This window comes from Balaenoptera acutorostrata, chromosome 12, assembly GCF_949987535.1.
Source record: "Balaenoptera acutorostrata chromosome 12, mBalAcu1.1, whole genome shotgun sequence".
NCBI classification, from domain to species: Eukaryota; Metazoa; Chordata; class Mammalia; order Artiodactyla; family Balaenopteridae; genus Balaenoptera; species Balaenoptera acutorostrata.
In genome coordinates this window covers 2,929,948-2,949,635 of record NC_080075.1, presented here as the reverse complement: position 1 = coordinate 2,949,635, position 19,688 = coordinate 2,929,948, and the positions used below count along the sequence as shown (strand labels likewise).

General features: G+C 50.5%; 1 protein-coding gene across 5 annotated transcripts in view; it reads right to left on the bottom strand.

The window, feature by feature from the left end:
• Positions 1 to 19,688, bottom strand: part of TGFBRAP1 (transforming growth factor beta receptor associated protein 1) — a 51,763-nt gene that overhangs the window by 18,254 nt on the left and 13,821 nt on the right. For all 5 annotated transcript variants that reach the window (XM_057558066.1, XM_057558064.1, XM_057558067.1 and 2 more), the window contains 4 exons: positions 18,896 to 19,596; positions 10,966 to 11,160; positions 8,802 to 8,956; positions 899 to 981 (listed from right to left, as the gene is read on the bottom strand). In XM_057558066.1, coding sequence (XP_057414049.1) covers positions 899 to 981; positions 8,802 to 8,956; positions 10,966 to 11,160; positions 18,896 to 19,583 — 1,121 coding nt within the window. In that variant the 5' untranslated portion in view covers positions 19,584 to 19,596. The remainder of the gene's footprint in view (positions 1 to 898; positions 982 to 8,801; positions 8,957 to 10,965; positions 11,161 to 18,895; positions 19,597 to 19,688) is intronic.

Below are 19,688 nucleotides of genomic sequence, written 5' to 3'. Positions count from 1 at the left end.
GGATCCATGCCACGCGCAAGGGACCTCAGCTTCCTAAGACGGTGGACCAGGAGCACGCCGTTTACAATGTCCTCAGAAGAAGGACAGTTTTTCAAGTCTTCCCAGAAGCACCTGCTCTTTCTCTAAACTCAGAGCTTTTGGTAAAATCTCTGGAGGAAAGGGAAAGTGAGCCATCGTGTTTTCCTAGGAATCCTTCACAGGGCATCGAACACGCTCTTTAGAACTGCGTTCTCGGGCTTCCCTGGTGGCGCAGTGGTTAAGAATCCGCCTGCCAACGCAGGGGACACGGGTTCGAGCCCTGGTCCGGGAAGATCCCACATGCCATGGAGCAACTAAGCCCGTGCGCCACAACTACTGAGCCTGCGCTCTAGAGCCTGCAAGCCACAACTACTGAGCCCGTGTGCTACAACTACTGAGCCTGCACTCTAGAACCTGCGAGCCACAACTACTGAGCCCGCGTGCCACAACTACTGAAGCCCGCGCACCTAGAGCCCATGCTCCACAACAAGAGAAGCCACCGCCATGAGAAGCCCGCTCGCTGCAACTAGAGAAAGCCCGCTCGCAGCAACAAAGACCCAACGCAGCCAAAATCAATAAATCAATAAATAAAACAATAAATTAAAAATAAAAATTCCACATTCCTTATAAAAAAAAAAAAAAGAATTGCCTTTTCCTCTTAGAGGACCACTCTGTATGCCCCTTATCTGCCCCACCTTCAAGACACAGGACAGTGACCCTCAGGCTGAGGGGGGCAGGGGGCGCGAGGGGTGTACGCACGACGGCCTCGCTACTTCTCCCCGGCGCACAGCACCCACGGCAGCCTTTCCCATCACAGCCACAGCGGAGGTCTGACCGCGGAGGGACGCTTGCAAGGCTGGCTACCGACACCTCAGATTACCTGAAGAGTTCTTTAGCCTCCAGGAACTGAAGCTGCGCAAACTGTATGAAGCCCGCCTGCTGCAGAATCCGCCGGTACATGACCTGCAGGGAAAGACACGTTTCATCGCTCTGACCTGCCCTGGAACCACGACAGGAGGAGGAACGAAGTTTCTGGTCATAATCCAGGCTAACTGTTAACTGTTACATGGAAACCTGAAGTTACGAGGTAAGGAGAAAACGAGGCTTATACGAAATGATTTTCAACATATACACGTCTACATGTCAATCAGCCCCTCATTCCTGAGACCAAGTGGTTCTCTGTCTAAGCATCGTTCTTTCTTCTCTGTGGATTTCCCATCCATCCCGACCCATGTCCCTCCTCCCACACTCCCTGGCTTTCTCAATTGCTTCCACCTCTGGTGCTCGGACGGATGTGAACATCGCCAGCGTCCCTGGGAGCCCAGAAGCTGCCCATCCTTCTTCACTCTCGTGGAACTGGCTCTTCACACCAGCACTTCTGAGCACACCCCCAGAGCACAAGGCCCATCCCATTTAACGATAAACAGATAAATACGCAGGTTTTCCTGCCGAAGCTTGGGAGACTGCGTTCTGTCCCCTCCCCGCACCGGTGATACACAGCCCCATCCACACCGCAGCCCGAGGATTCCTGCAATAAAAGTGCCGTTGATCTGTGTCTAATCCAGTCCTACCCAAATTTCCCGGACCACAGAGCCCTTTGTTCTGGTAACTTCCAGAAATAGCAACGCACTTAAGGAAGATGCCCTGGGGTGTCTGTAATTCCACCCCGTCCCCGTCGCTATCCAGCCGGTCAGCTTCAAGCTGTGTCCACCTTTGTCTGAAAGGCCTTGTGGACCCGTCTCTGCTCTGTCCTCACTGGCTCCATCACCCCAGCCCGGGCCCTCACCACCTCACAACTAAAGACTCTAACTGTGCCTAAGACCCCAGGACTTCAATTCCTCCCCTTTCCATCCATCCCGCCGTTTGAAATGCCATAAATTCCTGGAAGGCACGTACATGATTCATCTCAGCATCCCCGCACCCTGGCAGAGTTCCTGCCGTTTAAGTAATCACCTACTGACCTGATCAGTTTTTATGAAACTCCACTTTGTCACTCGCTGAGCCCATTTTACAGATAGGAACATCCTGTTCAGAGATGCTAAGTTTTTAGCCCAGAGTTACTAACGTGTAAGTGGTTGAGCCAGGGTTGAAACCCGGACCTTCCTGCTTCTAGAGCCCAGTTCTTCCCGCTCACTGGCTCTCCCAGCTACACAGCAGGCGGCTAACACTGTTACCCCTGAAGAAACGAGGGAGGTGGAGACACCGAAAGGCTGTTCCTTCCGATCAGCTTTCAGAGGGGCTTGTTCTCCAAAGCACAGCGGCATCTCCTCCCGCCCCTGCAGAGCAATTCCTGCAGAGACGGCAGGAAAGGCAGCTGCTTTTTCATGACTCTCTTCCCCGATACCAGCTACGTCTGACGGGGAAAACTGGCCTCTGTATGCCGCCAGCAATAAGTAGACAGGAGCGAGGCCAGGTTCTGTTGTGAGGGAATACCAGTTCCGTCTCTGAAAGGAGAAGCAACAAAGGCCAACCACTTAGCAAGAAGGATAGAAAGGACCCGTCAGCTGCGGCAGAAGAATTCTCATTCACACCCAGGCTTGCTGATGAGAAATCCGCTGAATGACAAATTTTTCCTCGTGGCTGCAGGATTCAAATGTCACCCACTCTTCTCCTTCCTAAAGGGAAACAAAAACTACTTTTGCTAACACTCCTGACTTCCAAGAGTGTGGGGGTCGCTCTCTATAGTCTAGTCCGGGGATTCTACGTAGACTTGGAAGAAGCCCAGAGAGATTCCTTCATCCTGGATGCTGAAGCCGTGCCGCTGTGGCGAGAACACCACTGAATCAGAACCTGTACCCAGCGCAGCCAACTCCTGGGTCTCTGAAAGGGACGGCCTCCTTCCCAGAGCGTCCCCTGTGGCTGACACCTCCTCCTGGTCCTGCTCAGGGGACGCTGAACTACAAGACCTGGGGCCAGGGAGGCCGGCAGGAGGAGGAGGGGAGGGGTGAGCACGTGGGGGTGTGTGGGGAAGAGAACCAGAAAGTCTGTCGAGACCCCCAACATCAGAGCTAACTCACGACGGGATCAGCTGTCCTTTGCACTTACGAGTGTGTCCGTCAGTGTAAGGGGGCTGCCAAAACTCTCGGGTGAAGAGGGAAAACGAACAAAAGAGACCTCTACGCAGCGCCACTCCGCACCTGCTCCGTGCAAGGCTGTGGGCCCGATGCCAGCCAGGTGTAAAGGGCGCCTGCATTCTGGAAGCGAGGTGAGGCTGAAGTCACACCTACGTTGCTAGTGTTTTATTCCTGGATTGACATTTCTACTGTCTGTGATTCGGGGAACTGGAAATTTGGTGAAACAGAAGATTGTATTCTAGAGATTTCCGAACCTGCTTTCAGGGTTGTACTAAGTTGCATATCACACAAGAGCTTCTGGAGAGAACAGTTTTTCTGGCACCAGATTCAAAGTGTACCTCATCTCCTGGCCCCTCCTTAACATGCGCTGCCGAGGTGAAATACAAACTTCTCAACTCCCGCAAATCATTCCCCTTTGAAAAGGAAGGACAGGCTGACACCTGCTACGACATGATGACCCTGGAGGACATCACGCTGAGTGACATGAGCCAGACGCAAAAAGACAAATAGTGTACAATTCCACTCATGCGAGGTCCCCAGAAGAGTCCGATCCACAGAGAGCAGGAGGGTGGGCGCCGGGGGTAGGGTGAAGGGGAGCGGGGAGTCACGGCTTAATGGGGACAGGGTTTCAGTTTTGCAAGATGAGAAGGGTTTTGGAGACGGATGGTGGGGATGGCTGCACAGCAATATGAATGTACTTAATGCCGCTCAACTGTAGACTGAAACATGGTTAAGATGGTAAATTTTATGTTAAGTGTATTTTATCACGAGTTTAAAAAACAAAACAAAACCACTGAGATAGAAAATCACAAGCTCACTGACACCATTTCTAACAACAAGGCCTGCCCACAAACCCACAGTACGAGCCACTGGGACAAGCCACCACTAGCTACAGGACCTGGGTGGGGTCAGAAACTGTGGGAGGGACTGGGAAGAAGAGAAAGAGGCCGTGGGTCCCCAGGTCCCCCCCAGGAGACACTGGGCAGCTTGGGGGCCCCTTGAGACACAGTGGGGAGTGAAAAGGACTGCCCAGGCCCCATCTGCTGGGAAGGGCCAGCACTGAGATACCGGACTCTAAAGACAAAGAAAAGATCCTTGGATTCAAGCAAAAGACTAAGTTGCCACACGGGACAGAAATTCAGGTTGTCAACCGATTTTCGACTGCAGATGCTTTATGCCCAAAGAAAATGGTGGGGGGCTACCCTGGTGGCGCAGTGGTTAAGAATCCGCCTGCCAACGCAGGGGACACGGGTTTGATCCCTTGTCCGGGAAGATCCCACATGCCGCAGAGCAACTAAGCCTGTGCACCACAACTAATGAGCCTGCGCTCTAGAGCCTGTGAGCCACAACTACTGAGCCCGTGTGCCACAACTACTGAAGCCCGCATACCTAGAGCCCGTGCTCCGCAACAAGAGAAGCCACTGCAATGAGAAGCCTGTGCACCGCAACGAAGAGTAGCCCCCGCTCGCCGCAACTAGAGAAAGCCTGCACACAGCAACAAAGACCCAGGGCAGCCAAAATAAATAAATAAAATAAATAAATTTATTAAAGAAAAAAGAAAGATAATGGTGGAACTTATTTAAGTTTCTCATTGAAAGATGACAGGAGTCCAAGATTTTCTATCCAGCCCAACTGTCCTTCAAGGCTGTACAAAGGCTTCAGAGGAGCCGTAATCGACATGCAAACACACGGGGAGCATGTCCCCAGGTGCCCGTCCTGACTGAAGCCTGGGCTGCTTCAGAAACCAGCGACTGCAGAGCTGTCAACAGGAGAGGTGACGGTGAGCATTCAATGCGCGTGCGCCTGGAGAAGCAGGACTGACAGGTACAAGGGGAACAGCACAGTGTGGGCGTCCATGCGCTCTGAGTCGGGGAGACAGCAGAACCCCCAAGGTTAGGGGAGGATGGGGAGATCGCACGGAAAGCACACTGTGCTTGCCGGCTGCCTGCCAGGTATTAACTGGGATAGAGGGGTGTTACATCAGCGCAGATGCTGGGGGAAAGATGAGGAAGAGGCTACTAGCCAATTCCAAATACGGCTCGAAGTGGGGAAACAACAGACAATAGGAGCTCCACCTCCACCCCCTGCAAAAAAAAAACCCAGAAAACCAAAGGGCTTTTACAAAGCTAATACTGTTAGGGTAACCATTAGAACAAAACACCGACCCTCACACCAAAAGAAGACAGACACACAGATGGTGAGGAGGAAAGAGTCAGGCAGGGCAAAGACACTGGATGAAGGGGGAGAGAAAATACAGACTTCTTTGAATATATTGTGTCTTGTTGATTTGACTTCTGAATTATGTACCTATTTAACATATTTATAAAATGAAATTAGATTTTAAAAAGCAATCCCTATAAAACAAATTCAAATGGAAACAAAAGTCAGATGTTGGTGGCAGAACCACTCAGAGAAGAATTGGCCCACGTGACTCTGAAACAGAGAAATCTCACCATACAGCCCTAGCAGGTTTTTCCCCAAGGATAAAAAGGACGTAAGACACAAACATTCACAGGATGACTGGGGAAATGTGGGCAGATGGGACACCCCAATCTAGGAAGGAATTAGTGTTGATTTTGGAGACTTATGTGATGGTTACATTTCAAAGGGGGCTTTCTTGTCTTTGGAACATACGTAGTGAAATCTTTTTTAGATGAAATAGAAAAAACAAACAAACAAACAGGTATCAGAGCTCAAACTTAAACATGATACCATCCACACTACATGATACAAACCAAGCAAACCTTTTGTTTGACCCAAACCTGTGTCTGTAAATGTGTCCTTACTGTCTCTTTCTGTATGGCATCCCAAACCTTAATATGGCTTAAGCTCGGCTTCCTTAAAGATCTAAGCTCTCTCGCCCTTTGGATCTATGGAAGGAATATTCCTTTAATCCAAGTTCCACAGTTAAACTTCTTGATAAATCCCTCCTTGGTTCAGAACTCAGTGAAGCAAAACTGATGCTCACTTTAATGGAGAGAAAGGTGACCTGTGAAAAGCCAGTCCCCTGAACTTCTGGTCCCTTTCTCTCTCCCTTTCTGGTTTTTCTGAGCCCAGGGTCTAGCATTTGGTCACAAGCCTCCTGAAGTTAAAATAAGTAATGTACTTAATCATTGTAAGAGTCGCATCCAACCCTTGAAAATGCATACACATGCATGAAAAATGACCTCTGAACGTTTTTGTCAATATTGTCTTCTTTTCCTCTCATGGTTCTATTTTAAACAAAACCTTCCTGCTCCCGGATTCAGAGCCCAGCTGTCTGAAGACCAGTTCAAAGCTCTGAATCGCCCATCCAGCGTCCTTCGTGGTCGAGCCCCCGGCACGAGCAGAGTGCGAGGGAAAAAAGAGGGAGGCGTCTGCCCAGGACGCCGGGGAAGGATGAGCAGAAGCTGAGAAGAAAAGGGCCCTGGGTTACAGGTTAACACGTGTAATTGTGGGAGCACAGAGCAAGCAGTCAGGGATGGGGGGAGGATTCAGAGAGAAGGGCGTATTTGAGCAAGGTATCGAGACCTGTACTTGGTGGAGTTTAGACGTTCACTCCACTGATAGAAAATAGCACAAATAACAAGTAAAGAAAACAGGGAGGGCGGGGAGGTGGGTGAAAGCACAGGGCGCTGACGGGGCAGCGAGGCTGGCCTGGCTTTACCCAGGGATGCCCAGAGGCCAGCCATCTCTGCAGTGGGTCTTTGGATGGTGGCACTGGCCATTCTTGACTTGTTTTCAGGATTAGAAGTGTTTTAGGATGGCTCCCGGAGTTGCCTGCACAGCGCAGGGCTCAGGCGACGGGCAGCTCAGGTCCGGGTCACGGGGGGAAGGAGGCAGCGGGGGGCCGGGGAAGCGGGCAGGGCCTGGCCGCGAAGGCCACCTGCTGCAGACTTGACTGTGGGCAGGGAGGCGCCCGCAAAAGGATCTCCAGCTAAGGGCTTGGTGGACACGTCAGAGAGCACCTTCCTCAGGGCCGTGGAGGACGGACTGCAGACACGCAGCAAGGGGGCTGTGAAAATAATTCAGGCACAACGGGAGAAGGGTCCCCGGCAGCCACGCGGGCATGAGAACGAGAGCCAAGTTCAAGGCCACTGGGGGTGCACGTCTGGGGCGCATACAACAGGGGGAAGGCGGGGAGCGTGCTGGGTGGACAAACCCCGACTGGGATGTCGGACAGCAGAGCGAGACAAGCACTAACGCCATCCACTGTCCACTGCACAGCTGCTCTCAGGAAAACGGGGGGAGAAAAGCAAAAACCCAAGAACACGGGCAGCCTCTGTAAGAAAATGGGACACACTTGAGGTGTGCCCATGGGTGTGTGCAAGGAGGGGGCACCCGACACGTGCCCGTCCAGACGCCCATGAGCTCCCGGGGCCCGCTCTCGGGACGGAGAGGAGCTGAGAGCAGCAGAGCAGAGGCCAAGGCCGCCTCAGCACCCGCCCCCCCACGTGGACGCGCAAGGAAAACGCGGCAGAAACAGGCGCTCTCAGCACCGAAACACGCCCTGAACTGACGGGTTTCTTCCTTGCGCTTTTGCTGCCCCCTGCTGAATGCTCACAGATCATCTCACTAAAAAATGAGGAATACGGTGGGCGAGGGAAGGACTGGGAGTGGGGGCTTCGCAGATGCAAACTATTCTCTGTAGGACGGATGAACAACGAGGTCCTACCACAGAGCACAGGGAACTACAGTCAACAGCCTGGGATAAACCATAATGGAGAAGAATGTGAGAAAGAATATATATGTATAACTGAGTCACTCTGCTGTACGGCAGAGATTAACACAACGTTGTAAATCAACTATACTTTAATAAAATTTTTTTTTAAAATGAGGAGTAAAGATGGAAAGTTTATCAATATTTATCCGGTGACCATAAATGACACGTCCTGACTTCTTCCACCTTCGGAATCTACCCTCTGCAGCATAAAGCCACGGAGGCCAGAAAGCACAGCTACATCCCACAAACCACAGCGTCCTGAAAACCTGGCCAACAGAAACAAGAAGGGGATCGCTATGAACTCATTAGAACTTTTAATGATGGACTGAGGTGTTCCCGTGAAGCGTGCACACACCAATATTACGCTTTATTATTCTCAAACACATAGAGTTACCCGAACTCACCTTGCAACTGATCAGGGAGCAATTTTTAGGAAACCTGATTTCATCAGACATGAGAATAATTTGTGTTTGTTTCATCAATGGTATTGATCATACCAACGATATTAAAGTTAGCGTTTCTTAAATGCACTAAAAGTCTTCTCCTAAGGAAATGAATTAGATGGATTCCGGCAACATTAGATGGTTTATCGGTACGGTTCACAAAGCTTTTTCTGTAGATAACATAAACCTAAACTCTACAAACTCAACCCCATCCCAACAAATATACATTCTGAACTGGGAGACAAATTAACCTGAGCTTCCTCTTTTCGTCTGTAACAACTGTGCCCTGAGTCTCCTCTGGACGAAGGACGCTGATTAGAAATACAACTTGGTGTATTAGGCGCGGGAATTATGTCAGAGGCTCAGATCCCGACTTGGCCTCTGCGGGCAGCGTGACTTCATCCAGCTGTTGGTCCGGCTGTTCTGCAACCTGCTTCCTTATCTGTACAACGTGGAGATGCAGAGAAACTTGAATGACAGGCAGGGAGCGGTCTGCAGGGGCCTGGCGCACTTAGATCCTAACGTTTTCTAAGCCGGCGGCCTGGGGGCCCGCTGATTACAAACCTGAAATTTTTCCTTTGGAATGTTCCTCCGGGCGCCTTTCGCTAGAATCAGAGCCTCCTCCACTCTCCGGCTTGCTAGAAGATCCTGTATTTGTTTTTCCAGAGGTAACGGAACCAAGACGTAAACTCCTTTACTCGTGGCAACGATCACTCTTCCTGGGAAGAAGTGGAACACGGTTGGAAAGGGGAAGAACACAGCGCTGGCAAGAAAACACACCGCCTCGCCCAAAGCGGGGCACGGGCGGATGTCTGACCCACGTCATCACGGCGCCCCAACCCCGAGTTCCCACAGCAACCAGAAACAAACGCTTCTCTTTCCTTCTTCCCACCATCAGAAAAGGGCGAACTCTTAACACGACATTTCTGAAGTATGGGATATTAAAATGTTTGGCTTTTTTTTTATTCTGAAGTGCTGATAAATTTAAAACCAGTTGAACAATTCCATAATGAGGCTATAGAGCTCAGTCCTGGAAAATAAGCAGTAAGAATTATGCTATCCCTCGTATAAAACTTTTGAAAAATTCTTTTCTCTCCAGGGTAGTCAGTTTACAGGAAACTAAGATTACAACGCAACATTCTGAACCATAAGGTAACATTTCACACTCGCCCGTCATCCAGAATCACCCGATCTCGGCGTTACCTTCTCCCTTCCCCACTGCCCCGTGGCACTGTGATGCCTGGCACGGTCCACCGGGGAGTCGGACCTGCCACCCAAGACAGGTCCTCCTGCCAAGCTTTGAGAGCGATTTCTGCTCTCTCTGGAGACACGCCTTAAGGTAAACTATCACCTGTTCCCAGGAAGCAGTGGAGCGACCTTGTCTGTCTGTCTGAAGGTCGTTCAGGGTCAGCCGAGCCTTTTCTTCTCCCTCTGCTCCTCCCTCCTTGGGAATCACCGTGTCCATCCCAGTCCCACCGCCTGGTCTCTCCCCGCCTGGATCTCCCATTCCTGGCCTCCCTGCCCGGCTCTCTGTCTGCATCATCTATCCTGCATGTCACCCTACGTCACCGTCCTCACACTCAGATGAGGTTCTGCCCTGCTCTGCACTGGCGTCCCTCCTTCCGGGAAGCCTCCCCATGTTCCCGCCGGGGGTGGGTTATGTCGCCAGCCTCTGCGTGCCCGCAACCCATCCCTGTGCCCACCTCCGCCCCTCAGTGCGCACAGCACGTAACACTGTCATGAATAAGCTCTCCCGGCACGCGTGTCAGGGCCCCAGTCAAGCACTGACACGCTTCACGTGGGACCTCGAGACTCAGCAGGTCTGCGTCCCCAGCATCTAACACAGGAAGGGCAATGTCTGGGGAGCCCCAATCCCGACATGGCAAGGGCAATGCACAGATCTAGATTAGCTCCTGGTTTGAAGAGAATATCATCAAGGGCATTCTTAGGAAGCCGGGGAAATCTGACCATAGGCAGGGGCTGAGAGCACATTTCTGGGGTGTGAAAAGGGCTTGTGGTCAGGCGGGAAAACGCCTGCTGAAGGATTCCGGATTAAGTGCCATGGTCTCCTCCACTTACTTCCAAACTGCTCAGCAGAATGTGAACCAGTACGAAATCTAGGTGAATGGGGGGCAGGGATTCACTTTGTTTTTCTTTCAACTTTTCAGCACGTTGGAAGATGCTCATAATAAAATTTAGGAAAAGTAAAATAAATCCCTCCCTCCCTGGCTGCCCTGGTCCGCTGCGGCCTCACCCAGGCCAGCCCTCCTCATACAACAGGCACCACAGTCCCGGTGAATCACTTGCGTGCCCCGGAGCCCAGAGTTCCCTCTTGTGCAGATTTGTGCATGCCTTTCTCTCTGCCTGAAGGTTCTTTCACACCACATCTACTTGGCAGATTCCTACTCATCCTTAAAGGTTTGGCTCAAATACTACCTCCTACAGGAAGCCCTCCCTGATACTTCTAGGAAATACTTCCTCCTCTGCTCTCCCAATTGGCCTTATTTTGTTGCTATCAAGCTCTCAAACTGCTGTGGCTATTTGTTTCACTATCTCCCTTTAATCTTGGTGCCCCTGAAGCGCAGAGACTGCATTACCATTGCCTGTGGATCGTCCATGCTCAGCAAGAGGCCAAGTTCCCAATGGACCCTTAATAGCATTTAGTGAAGAAATACAAGCATAAAAGATTGACAGCTAAATGTTGTTAAGATTCCGTGGAAACCAGTACCTTCAAAATCCTGGAGGATGTGACCTTCCTTAAAGGGCAGGGTCTGCTTTTGCTGCTGGTCCAGCATGCTGTGAACGGTGATGAACTCGCTGTCAAGGGCAATGACGTACGGGAAGCAGACGGCCGCTCCAACCACGTTCTCCGACCAGCGCACGGGCGCGCGCTGAGATATCCCGGCCACCGTGGCAAACATGCCTGGGAAAACAGGAAGGGTCAGGAGGGCTTCAAAGCCCTGGGCTTTGCTTGTTTGTTTTCTGTAGATGTGTCTGAACGCAGAATACCTGCCCCTTCATTACATTTCGAGCTAGGAAAGATAATATAACAGCGGCGTGTGCAAAGGACCCTCCATGATTATTCTCGTGAAGAGAACCGCTTTCCCCAGGATGTCTACATCAGTATTTCCTTCCAAGTAAACAAGACGTTAAAAACGTGTACATGCACCCACATGAAGGTATGTACAGCTCATGTCCTCACATGTGGGGAAAAGTGACTTTCACACAATTTAAGAAGCTTCACAAGCTTGCTTCCATATCCGGTCCTCCAACGGGTTTGCATTTCTAAGTGCCAGCTCTTCCCTATACATTCACTCAACACTGAACGCGTTCATTCAGATACTTATTGAGCTCCTACTGTGTGCCGGGCACTCTACAAGGCTTCCTATCCAGAACTGTCTCTGTCAGAGTTCAAGTCTAATTCTGGATACACGTTCTCTCTGATGCAGGGATACAACCAATCTTGCAACTGAAAACAGAGAGCTGTTAAGTGTTTGTCAATGATAACTTCCACAGTCAACCACGGTTCATCTATTTTGTATATAAAGCACTAAACGACATTTCCAAATGAGCTGGATAGAGTCCATAGATACTGGGGTTTATGAAAATTCACATTCACCCAGTGAAGTCAATCCATTTTAAGTCAGTTTTCAAAGTGCCTGACATAAAACACCTTTAAAAACATGGTATGTAAATCAACTATACTTCAATAAAAACAAAAAACAGCATGCTATTGCCTGCAAATGATTAGATATTCCTACAATAGAAAAACGGTTTCTATTACACAACAGAGAAGTGGGGAGAGGGAGAGAGACAGAGAAATACAGACAGTACTTTAAAACAATGGAAAGTATCTCAAATATATGATAGGAGCAAAATCCCTAAGCCTATGAAATCACTGACCCTCCTAAATTTTCCATGGTTACAAAGAGTGAAATGTATTGCACTTAATCAAGTACAAACATAGCTCTTTTCCTCTAAAGTAGGCTGTTCTTGAAAATGGGTATCAGGGGCTTCCCTGGTGGCGCAGTGGTTAAGAATCCGCCTGCCAATGCAGGGGGCACGGGTTCGAGCCCTGGTCCAGGAAGATCCCACATGCCGCGGAGCAACTAAGCCCGTGAGCCACAACTACTGAGCCTGCTCTCTAGAGCCCGCGAGCCACAACTACTGAGCCCACGTGCTACAAATACTGAAGCCCGCGCACCTAGAGCCCGTGCTCTGCAACAAGAGAAGCCACTGCAATGAGAAGCCCGCGCACCACCATGAAGAGTAGCCCCCGCTCACCACAACTAGAGAAAGCCCATGTGCAGCAATGAAAACCCAATGCAGCCAAAAAAATAAAATAAAATAAATAAATTTATAAAAAGAGAAAATGGGTATCAGGTGGGATCACACATGCGTGTCCACGCTGTGCTCTTGCCTGACACAATCTGGGGCACCTCCTGCAGGGGCCACTTGTACGTACAACACTTGTTTGGTTCTGCTTCACACTTAAAATATTGGCTCTCGTCACGTAAGTAGCACCAACCAAAACCCTGTCAAGATGACAGAGAAGTGAGCCTTAGAGAGAGAGTGAGAGTGTGTGTGTGTGTGTGTGTGTGTGTGTGTGTGTTGTGTGTGTGTGTAAGTGCATCTCCTACTAAGGAAACACATTCCTTCCCCTTCAGTATTTCCCTTCCACCCTTAAAAGTCTCTTAAAATCATTCCGAAAAAGACTAACTCAACAGAAAAACAAAGGATATGCATCAGTAATTCACAGAAAACAAAATGCAAATAGCTAATAAATTCCTGAAGAGGTTCCCATATTCCTTAGTAACCAGGGGAACAGAAATTCAAAAAAAAAAAAAAAAAAAGTAAAAAACCAACTTATACCCATCAGATTGGCCAAAGGTTACAGACTAACAGCACCAAGTGTTGGTTAGGTATGAGGAACACTTTTGGAGAATAATTCTTTATCAAAACTGAATATACGCTGACATGTTAATCTGGTGATTCTACTTTTAAATCGATGGCCAGCTGACAAGCACAACGGTCACTGGGGTGTTTTTAAGAATAGTGTAAAATTGAGAATAATGCACCGAAGGAGTACGTGACTTCGGGTGAACCCACCACGAACAGAAAAGAAAGCTCATCTATTAGATGAGAACAAACAAGAAGAGCTGTAAGTCAGCACGCTGAGCGTCAGCTTAAAGCGGCAGCCGACCTGAGCCGCGCCCAGGAGCTCCCCGGCGGTGAAGGGGTTCAGGGAGATGCATTGGTAACCACCTCCCAGATAAAAAGCAGACACAGGAGGACGACAGGAGGCCAGTGGGGCCCCCGCAGCAAGAAGCACGAGGGTCCCCGGGATGCAGGGAAGTGGGTACGTGGCCCCGGAAGAGAGCAAACCCTGCCTGGGATGCTGAGGGTCAGAGAGTCAAGTTCAAGTTCGGGGCAGAGCGGGAACCGCTGACCAGGAAAGTCAGGCTGAACTTGTTACAGGGTCACAGGGGCCTGAGGAAGGCTGGCCTGGCAGGAGCCTGGAAGGAGGGACAGACCCAAACTCGGGGGAGGCCAGGCGGCCGCCAGCCACCAGGAAGGAGGCCTGAGTCAGGCCAGCCGGGGGGGTCTGACCAAGGAGGGATAACTTCCGGGGCGAATCAGGGAACTGGGCACCTGACTTAGAGGGAGCGAGAGTCAAGGCCGCTGTGCGCCATCAGAATCAGGACCAACACGATCGGGCGAGTCTGAGGCCAAGCCGGGGTCAGGATACAGGGCTGGCAGGGCGTGGACCTCTGGGAGGGGCGCCTGGAGCGCCAGTGCACCCTCAGGGGTGAGGGCACCCTTCCTGCAGCAGGAGAGCCAGGCGAGGCCAGGCCATGGGCAGGGGAGGTTCCCCTGAGGCTGGCGAGGGCTCCTCCTTACTTCTTCCCAGAGCAGACCAGGAGGCAAGGAGCTCGCTGGAAATGTGGACAACGCCGCAAAGCTCAGCGCCAGTGGGTAAGAGGGGCCGACAGGGCAGTGGGTTCTGCGCCAGGGATGGAGAGGGCACAAGAGTGAAGGCACGACTTTGGCATCTCTGATACTGTACAGTCACAGAGAGGACGTAACTAAGTTCTGAATCACCCCATGACTGCATCGCCAAAGTATTCAAAGAGCATGAAACATGCGGAGGGAGACAAACTCGAGGTGCAAAGCTTGAGCTTTGCAGGAGGAAATGAGGTTCGCACTCTCTAGAATTTTCCGAGCATTTAGAACCAGCCAGCAAAAGAGCCTGAAGGGAGAGAAAAGCACACCATCTGCACCCAGACATTTGGCAAATGTAACCTGGTGATGGGACAAGCATACAGCAACCCCAAGGAGCCTGTGAATTTCAGGTCAAATAACCGTGTTCTGGATAACACAGCTCTCATGGGAGCACGGACACCAAAACGCTGTCCAGCCTCGCCCTGGAATTAAATCAGCATCGCCGCACTTACCTGCGAAGGCCGGGCATCACCCGACCAGGGATTGTGCAGCAGAGGCCCAGACATGAGTGTTCTTGCAATGCAAAGGGCAGAAACCAGAGATCAAGAACAGAGGCTTCCACACAAAAAGAGAAGCAGAGGATTTCACTGGAATAAAAGAGCAGATCAGTAACTGGCAACCGGGGGTCCAGGTCAGGTAGAGTTAAGGTGCCACAGGTCCACTCAGGAACAGGGGCACGGTTGTTGACACCCACCCACTGATTCTATGCTTGAAAGCAGGTGACACGCGCTATTGTTTCCATATTGTCAAAGGCACACAAATGCTGTCAACCTGCAAATGTACCACATTTGTAAATGGTACACCTTTAAAAACCATTGTTTTCCACTGGGTTATTTTTCCATTTAGAGGGTTTCTACCCTCTAAGTATCAGTGGACCCCCTTATCTGAGCTGGGAGAGGGAAGGGGGCCATGAGGGGTAAGGAGTAGCTGAATTATCTGCATTCTTCAAGAAGCATTATCCAAGGATAGAGTTTAAAGTCACAATAATCAATTGTATTATGAAATTTTCAACAAAGCACTGCTTAAAATAGTACCATTTAAACTAAAGCAGGGAGTTCCCTGGTGGTCTCGTGGTTAGGATTCTGGGCTTTCACTGTCGGGTCCCAGGTTCAATCCCTGGTCGGGGAACTGAGATCCTACAAGCTGCGTGGCCCCGGCAAAAAAAAAACAACAAAAAACAACAACAAAAAAACTAAGGCAAAAAGTTAAGAGCAATTTCTCATGACAGGGGAGTGGGCACATGTGATCTTCAGGGGGGAAGGCAGTGGGCAAAATGAAAACATACAGCGTTCATATGTCTGATGGTGCATATGCATTCATTATAGCAATTCGCTTGAACTTAATTTCTGAAGCCTTTTAATGATGGCGGTGATTACTGTGTTGTACACAGAGCCTGCATAGAGTGATGTATTACAGAGCTTACAGGGGATCGCCAATGTGCTTATAATCACACCTATTACAAGCAGAACAACAATTAAGAAGGTTGGTTCATTTACCATGATGTCCAGGTAGTTGAGACAGATTAAGTTTCAGGAAAAATGAGGCCTGAACATGACTGACTACCATTTCCCTTCAATCTGAACACTAAAACCAACACAGGATACTGGAGTCAAATGTTTTCACAGCAAAGCCTTTACAGCTAAAGCAGGCTCTGGCTCATCAATAAGCAATCGGACTGACGGAACGAAACAGGAAACCCATTACGCGAGGCCCGACGGCATCAGGAAACTGACGGTACCGGGGAGGCAGCCACTGCCACCAGCGAGGAAAGACAGACTCCTGAAGCAGGTGTGGGGAGAACAGACAACCACACAGACAAAGATGAAATCGAATTCGCTCCTCACTGTAAGAAATGAAACCATAAAAGTACCAGCAGAAAATGTGGGGGAATCTGTCTACAACCTGGGAGAGGGGGAAACATCCCTAATAATTATGACTCAAAAAAGAAGCAATAAAGTACAAAGGTTAATACATGTGATTATATAGAAACGTGTAAGAAACGCTTTTTCAGGGTAAAAACTGGAGATATTTGAAACATGTCTCAGACAAGTTGGTATCTCAAATATATAACAAATGCTAAAGTAAACAGCTAGCAAGAAGGGATAATTCCCATCAAAAGAAAGGCAAATGGCTCTTAAATTCTTGACAAATGTTCCATCTTGCTCATAAGAGGAGAAATGTGATTAACACCACTGAGATACCGTTCCTCATGTGCCAGACGGGCAAAAACACGAAAGTCTGACAATATATCGACGCTGCTGGCAAAGCTGAGGGGAAACAGGCGCCAGGGGAAGAAAAAATGGTACCTACCACCTTTGTCGGGGGTGGGGGGGGTGGGGTGGCAGTGTCCCTCTCCAGATTCACATGCGTTTATATGTGGACTCAGCAACCCAATCTTTAGAAAGATTTCCCACAGATACACTGGAAAAATCCAAACAGATAAGCTCCTACTTATACCAAGGACTGGAAAAAACCCAAATGCCCACCACCAGGGCCTGACTGATGCACGGTGGTCCCTCCACAGAGGAGAGACAGCCTGCGACTCTGAAGGAGGGAGATACACATATCTACATATTCATTTATAATTTTTGTTTGAAAATGAAAGGACAAATACTCATAAAGGTTACCTCTGGGGAAAGGAGAGAGTAGGTGAATGTACCTTGCTGTGTGGATCTGACGTGGAAACTTGTACATATTTACAGAAGAAAACAATAAGAGAAAGCAATTTCTAGAAATGGAAAGTGAAACGAAACACTTCCGTCTAACTGTATATCCCGTTGTTGGCATAGCCACACGGATGGGAACTATTCCCAGTGACCTTAAACATAGAAATGTGACTGCACGTTCCTAGTGGGTTACATGGCCCCCACCCTGAGGACAAAAAGAACTACAATTAAACGTTTTCTGGTGATTACACGGCGGGCGCAGTGGTGTCGGTCCTGTCCTTCAGCTCTGTGTCCTGTGGGACAGATCAAAGGAATAACCATGTCATGGTGGGAATTTACTAGGATCTGGGGGTGGGTGGGAGGAGACATAGGCACGCAGACAGACGGGGTCAGCGCCCGGTAGCCCCAAACTTGTTCCATCGATACGCTCTCACGATGGGTTTTATCTTTAAATAATGCAAACTTCCCAGCTCTGTCCACCCAAGAGGCCTAGAAACAACGGACCCCAAGCACCTCCAGCACCCAGACTGTGGTCTCTAAACATCAGGGGTCCTTGGAGAAATGGCGGAAACCAGATCTAGGGCAGGAAACGTACGGAGGGACCCCGGACACCTTGTCACAGCCGAAGGCAAGGAAGATACCAAAGCTCCAGGGGCGCGGGGAAGGGGCTTGCAGTCGACCTGAATAAACCACCCCCAAGGGCAGATGGACTGAAACACCACATACATTTACGCCCATGATTCATGGTGACACTTCACTTGGGGAAGACAGAAGGGTCATCTTTGCGAAAAGCTCCTTCTCCTGCCTTTCTTATACGATGACCCTGGGGGCAAACCAAGTTAATGAGAAGCTTTTCTTGCAGAAGGTTCCAGTAGACAGGAAGGAGGAATGGACAGCAACAGAATGCTGCCCTTTGGCAGCCCCTTGTGACTTAAAGGATCCCGGCACTACTCATCCAGCCATGGACATCACAAAGTCATAAGAGGACAGGAAGACAGGTTAAAGACTATGGGTGTTAAGGGAGACACTCATCTCAGCACCTGCTTGTCTCAGACACACACACTATGAACCATCCACGACCATGACCACAGATGACACTGCCAGCTCTGATTCTTAGGAGGCAGTGCAGAGAATGAGAAAGGCCACACCAAACAGCTAAAGCCCTTTTAAGGAGCTAGCTGCTAGACGCTTTTTGGTGGGACGAAACTGCAGTCAGTAAGAGAAAATCAGGGGGGCTTCCCTGGTGGCGCAGTGGTTGAGAATCTGCCTGCCAATGCAGGGGACACGGGTTCGAGCCCTGGTCTGGGAAGATCCCACATGCCGCGGAGCAACTAGGCCCGTGAGCCACAATTACTGAGCCTGCGCGTCTGGAGCCTGTGCCCCGCAACAAGAGAGGCCACGATAGTGAGAGGCCCGCGCACTGCGATGAAGAGTGGCCCCCACTTGCTGCAACTGGAGAAAGCCCTCACAGAGAAACGAAGACCCAACACAGCCAAAAATTTAAAAAATTAATTAATTAATTAATTAAAAAAAAAAAAAAGAGAAAATCAGGGACACACCCTTGGAGCCTCCACCTTTGAAATCATCTGTTAAGTGAGCTCCCTCAGCTCCTTTCAGAATGGAGAATAAAAACAATCCGCTAGGAAACCCACCCACTGGAGAAAATCTTATAGAGAAGTCTTACAGATTCTTCTTTGTGTACTTATCCCCTTAGTGGGATTCTCTCCCCAGAGCCACCTTCAGGCTCTACTTTAGCACAAAGGAAATGTGATTCTAAGAGTGGTCTATTTTTGTTCCATTAAACCCACACTCACAAAACAATCTAATGAAAACTGCGCAAGCACCGGGCGTGCGGTTCTGTTTGCACGAGTGTCTGGCTTTCAGAAGCACCACCCCCCTCTCCGATCTCAGCATGAACTCAAGGACGGAACGCAGGGCGAGCGGGCAGAGGCGGGCGAGGTGAGCCGAGGCGCCGGGCACCCTGCTCACCCAATCCGCCGGGGCCCGCCAGGAGGAACTCCTGCCTCCCTATCCTCTTGACGATGGGCCGCTTCTCCTCGCTGCAGAAGGGAAACAGGTCCTGGGCGACGCCCGTGCTGTAGTTGAGGATGATGTACTGGGTGGTGAGGGCCAGGCACAGGAAGTGGCCGTCCACCGCCACCGCCAGGGGCTGCTCCGGAGTGGACACCTCCCTGACGATCTGCACGCGGTCCTCGTACACCAGGAACACCTGGATGGTTCTGCGCTTGACGGAGATGATGCAGACCTCCACGCAGAAGGGGTCTCCGCTCACCGGGTTCTCGTTCAAGGCGAAGGCCGTGGCCCCCTTGATGCGGGCACCCGAGGGCACGGGCTCCAGGCTCAGCATGTGGACCAGGGTGATGGAGCTGTCACACAGCACCAGCAGGCGGTGGAGGGCCGACGCCGCCCGCAGCTCATTCACCGGCTTCTTGAAACCCAGGTGTCTGTGCAGCTGCTTGGTGGCCGTGAACGTGGTCGACCCGCCGGGCACAGTCTTCTCCTCCAGCAGGAAGCGGTACACGAAGCAGTCGCTGGTGCCCACGTACAGGTTCCGGCCGCAGCACTCCACGCACTCCAGGGACACCCGCTCCCTGTCGCCCATCAGCTGCTCCCGCTCGACGGCGGGGACCAGGGTGAAGGCCTTGGTGCTCATCATGTCCGCGGCTGATCTGCGGGAGAGGGAAAGAAAGGTAAGTTAGAGGAACAAGGACTAAGCAGAACCATTTCCGGTCACGATAAACACATGCTGATTCCCAGCTCT